Source organism: Acyrthosiphon pisum, chromosome X (assembly GCF_005508785.2).
Source record: "Acyrthosiphon pisum isolate AL4f chromosome X, pea_aphid_22Mar2018_4r6ur, whole genome shotgun sequence".
Taxonomy (NCBI): Eukaryota; Metazoa; Arthropoda; class Insecta; order Hemiptera; family Aphididae; genus Acyrthosiphon; species Acyrthosiphon pisum.
The window spans coordinates 42,408,941-42,414,566 of NC_042493.1; the positions used below are offsets into that span (position 1 = coordinate 42,408,941).

A 5,626-nucleotide genomic window follows, 5' to 3' on the forward strand; every position below is an offset into this window, starting at 1 on the left:
GTATTCGGTTTGAAAAACGAGTATATAAGCCATACTATGAAATTCTTCGATCGGAAAAAGCTGTAAATTTAAACACAATTAATTCTATAAAAGTAATGTGCAATATAGCTCAAGGATCATTCAACAACCATCTTCAAAGTCATTCGATTTATGAGTTTTTCCCGAGTGAAAGGACAGGGTCGAAAGTAATTCAGTCACCGTCAAATTTAATATATTACAAATTGAATAAAACAAATATTGATTCGATAACCGTTCAATTAGTTGATCAAGATCATAATCCGATTGATAATTTTGGTGAGGCATTGACAATCGTGTTACATATTAAACGTTACGGGTCTTGAGATGGGACTGAAATTCAATATAAACCCGCTACTTCGGATCAGCACAACTAGTCATAAGACTAAAGTGCTACCAGCAACATCAAATAAGATAAAAAAATTAACGGTAAAAAATAAAAAAATTTTACAAGCTCTGGGTTATCAATTAAAGCAGAATGCCTGAGAGTGATATTTTAGATATAACTTCACAGTACGAAACGGATTCTAAAATTACGAAAATTGAATATCATTCATACACACCGTATACTACATCATTTAATAATAATGATGAAATACGTATATCAATCCAGCAAACGGATGTCTACCCATATCTACACGAAAGCTTTATTTTTTTGGAAGGAACAATAACTGATGCTACCAAAGTGAAACTATCTAATAACGGTTACTCTTTCCTCTTCGAACAAATACGATTGGAAATCAATGGGATAGAAGTAGATAGCACACGTGCTCTTGGAATCACTAGCTCGTTGAAAGGTTACTTATTCTGTACACCAGACAACTATAATTGTTATGAAAATTCTGGTTGGAATTTTAAAAACGCAACGCAATCGGAAAATGAGAAAGGTGAATTTAGTGCTTGCATTCCATTGAAATATTGGTTAGGTTTGTTTGAAGACTATAAAAGAATATTGGTGAATTCTAGATTGGAATTAATATTAACTCGAAGTCATAGCGATTTAAATGCTTTAAGTTGTAAAACTGGTGCAACTGCTACTGAAGGTAAAGTCGTTTTAAACAAAATAGTCTGGAAGGTCCCACATATCAATGTTGACGATGAAGAAAGGTTAAAATTATTGAAACTTATAGAAAAAGAAAAAAGTCTATTTATCCCTTTTAGATCTTTTGAAACTTTTGAATATCCTGAACTCGGAACCACTAAAAAAGTTGTATGGAATTTAAAAACTGCTTCAAAATTAGAAAAACCACGATTTATCATAATTGGTTTACAAAAAGGACGTAAAAATTTGTTAGCGAAAGATTGTAGTATATTTGACCATTGTAATCTAACAAACGTTAAAGTATTTCTAAACTCGATAGCTTATCCATACGATAATTTGAATTTAGATTTTTCTAAAAATAATTTCACTTTATTATATAATATGTATACATCGTTTCAAGAATCGTACTATGAAAAAAGTATTCGTAACCCGATATTGAGTCCATCTACTTTTCTAGCAAACGCACCAATTATAGTTATCGACACTTCAAAACAGAACGATTCAGCTACAGCCTCAGCAGTGGATGTTCAATTGGAAATTGAAGCTTCAGAATCGCTTACAGGTGTGACTGCTTACTGTTTATTAATTCATGATCGTATTGTAGAATATGTACCTTTTACTAGAGAAGTAAGAAAACTTGTGTAAATATAATTAAGAATTAATTTATAACAATAAAAAAAAAAAATATTATTTAATAATTTGTGTTTTTACTTGAAATAATTTTTTCAGTTTTAAGATTTCCTAAAAATTTGATTACGTTAAATATTTTACGAGGTAGAATTTCGTAGACAATCAGTGTGAAATGTGTTACACGGTAAAATAAAAGTCTCCAAGGGGGACATTCCCCCTTGAAAAAAAAAAATTACCGTGGAAAAGCTGGCTGTGAACATACAAATATATACTACTTACATACATACATAGGTATAAGTTATCGTCGATAACAATTTTATCATATATAGCTAGGCATATCATATATTATACAGTGCAATAGCGATTTTGTTCAGGTTAGTATTAATAACAACTAACAAAAACAAGTTAAAATATTAAATTTTTTTTTAAAATTATTATTTTTAAATGAATGATAAGAAAACAATAAATAAAAAAAAATACATTACTGTAGTATAATTTAAAATTTTTTTTCTAATTTCTAAGCTATATTAGGTAAATATAATTTAAATGCATTTTTTGAGTTTTTTAATTCATTTTTGCATTTTTTTAAGGGCATTTTTTGAAATTTTTTAGGGCATTAAAATCCCAGCCCTAATAATATGTTATACCATTGATTATACATAGTATAAATATATACATATATATATTAAATATAATAAATAAATTATTATTATTTATTATTATTATTTTAATTATATATAATAAATATATTTGACTATGTATAATCAATGGTTATACTAATACAATTTCTATACGAAGTCCACAATATAAATATTCTAAGACCGTGCTCGTAACAGTTAAAAATTTGAACAGTACAGTAATCGCGGTTGTGGATATACAATCGTGGTAGTACCGGTTGATCGATTATCAGTTAATTTAAAGGATGTCAACAAAAGTTAGTGATAAGAATCCATGTCGAAGTTGCTGGCATACCTATTCATTTCTATCAACGACCATGGTCAATAGCTTATATCATTCAACAATCATCGAACTCAAACACTCGAGTCATTGCCGGCGGTTAACACCTTCGACGCGCTTGCCGTTTCAACGCTCCGTGTTTGGTATTGATCTGTTTCTTTACTTCATTCGCCGTCCGTACGCTCGTTTGGTTCTTTCGATTGCCGGACGTTCGGTATAACTTACTTCCCAGCTCTCACCCACTTTACGGACGTTGACGACTCCCGAGAGCAGCTGTACGCACAACGAGAACGTCCGCCGACGGCCATGGCTTTCAATTTCCCGGCGTGCACCTACATCGTGGCCATGATAACCGACGCTTTTCTGTTGTTTTTCTCTGTGTTTCACGTGAGTACCTATAATACCTACAACTCTAGGCCATGGCCTCTACTCTAGATACCGCCGAACTGCCAGGTCTGGATGATAATTCGATTGAACGTTGGTCACTATGGGCGACGTGCGTAGATATGCCGTATGTGAAAATTACTTAAGCATATTGAATCGCATTGTGTACAATATAGTTTTGAGTAAGACACTGTGAACGGTTCGTGATATTTGTCTAATTATATTATTACGTCAGGTAATGTTTGCTCTATTCACTCGTATAGTCGTATTATGGAGTTGAGAACTCAATTTTTTTTAAAACGTGTATTATCTGACAGGGTAAGTAATCAGTCACACTATAATATATAGGCCTAGTTATGCGACAAAAAATGAAAAGAAAAATAGCTACCCTGTATAAAATATGGTATTTATTTAAATTTCAAAGTTTTAAATGTTGTATTAAAGTAATATGTTACTACGGACATGAAGCATAGTTAACGAATTATTATGCTTTGTTTAGACCTTAGATTATGCCCGTTATGTATTTATGTCTATGCATCAGTTCTGTCCTTACAATTTTTTTCTTATTTAGTGGTTATTAAATCATTGTTTAAAGCTGAATCTAATATATACCTTGGTTTGACAATTAGTATATTGATCGTAATTTGTTATATTATTTATCATATTATTATACAATATACATAATATAATATATATTTATGTTAGGATTAGGTATGTAGTAAAAAAAATTAAATTATTATACAAAACTACTGCATAATAAGGTTAAATATTAAATTATTATAATGAAAACTATTATGATTTTTTGATGTGTTTAATAAAGAACTTTAATATTATATATAATTACGTGTTTTCACCAAACTTATATAATTTATTAATATTTCTTGTCAGCTTTTTTTAATTGTTGTTTAGAATAATACACTCAACACATAGTAAGATGTGAAGGAGAGGGTTAAGTTAGGTACCTAGGGCCAATCAAATTGTTAAGCCCGGTATGTAATTGTTCACTAATTCTGGGAAGGATGTCACCATAGATATATACAACAACTAGATAGCTGTCTTTATACTAAATTGTGACCAATGTTGAAATCGGCCTCCATTTATAAAGCAGGCTATGTTTACATTTATTTTACATTGATTTATATACATATATACATAATATATACTGTGATAATATTATTTTGTAAAAGACGGCTATCTAGTTGTTGTATATATCTATGGGTGTCACCACACACACATACTTATACATTACTTATATACCTATATAATCTGGATTATGAAAATTTTACCTATATATAATTTTAAATTTTTCCTCTTAGGTATTAGTCATAATAATTAAAACTTATAGGTGTATTATAGATGTTTAGTATTTACTAACTAGAATAATAGGTACCTATATTATTATGTAGTATGTAGGTACTATGTAGGTCCATACATAAGATTATCTATTTTTATAAGTTTTTTACCGATATTACCTGGTTAATTAAGTAGTTTACCATGTTATTCTCATATCATATTATGTATACGTATCAAATTAATTATAGTAAATAGATACTATAGTTGATTAATATTATTAATACTTTTTTTTTTTTCTCTTTTAACTGAAATTATTTTGGCTGTAGGTGATTGCGTTTGATGAACTGAAAAATGACAGCAAGAATCCTATAGATCAATGCAACAGCTTAAATCCAGTATGTATAAATATTAAATATGAGAAAAGTTTATATTTATTTATGTTGTAATCGACTGGTATTAGGTGTTATAATAATTTACATAATTTTCATATTAAATGGTACCTCTTAACTGTTATATATTATAAAAATAGTGGGTAACTGTTAGTTTTATAATTCATATTTTGTTAATAATTTATTTTTTTAAAGTACTTTATATTATATCATACAACTAATATTAGGTAAAATTTTGATTCCAATAATTATTATTGATGTTTAAATTATTTAAAAAAAAAATAAATAACAGTGAAACTAATACCTATTAATTAAGACAAGCAATTAAACATTTGGCTATATAATTGTGATTCTTTGAATTATTTCCTAAACAAATCTATAAAAAATTACTTCATTAGGATAAAATGAAAATATTTAACTGTTTTAAAGAGGGTATTATAAAATGCACCTTTTCTAGTCAAAATTAAAAATATACACTATGTAGGATGTCTGAAGTTAAATTTTCCATTTAAAATCAAATTTGTGTTCATCCATTACAATTTTGTGTTAATAATACATATTCCAAAATTGTAACATGTGAACAAAAATTTGATATGTCGTATGTTTGTAAAACTGAGACAATTCGGAGTGGCGTCTAGGGCTTGTAATAATGAACATAATATCTTATAAGTAGAATACGGATTTAAATGTTGTTAAAAAAAAGAAAAATACCTTAAAAAAATAAAATTTAACGCACTTACAATATACATTTTTTTTTAAATGATCTTCAAAATTAATTTTAACATTGAAAAAATTTGTTTTGTTATTATAATTAATAATTATGATAAATATTTTTATTATTATTAATTATTCGTAAGATCTTATTATTTGTCTTCTCCTATCTTCATTTTAACCGAAAAATTATTCTAAAAAATTA

At 28.1% G+C, this 5,626-nt stretch overlaps 1 protein-coding gene across 1 annotated transcript in view; it reads left to right on the plus strand.

Annotated features, from left to right (window-relative positions):
• The first annotated feature begins 2,730 nt into the window (after nucleotides 1-2,730).
• LOC100164233 (protein cornichon homolog) overlaps nucleotides 2,731-5,626 on the plus strand; it is a 33,146-nt gene continuing 30,250 nt past the window's right edge. Inside the window, 2 exon segments of the mRNA NM_001162144.1 lie at nucleotides 2,731-3,031; nucleotides 4,648-4,716. Of these exon segments, the coding sequence (NP_001155616.1) occupies nucleotides 2,951-3,031; nucleotides 4,648-4,716 (150 nt within the window). The 5' untranslated portion in view covers nucleotides 2,731-2,950.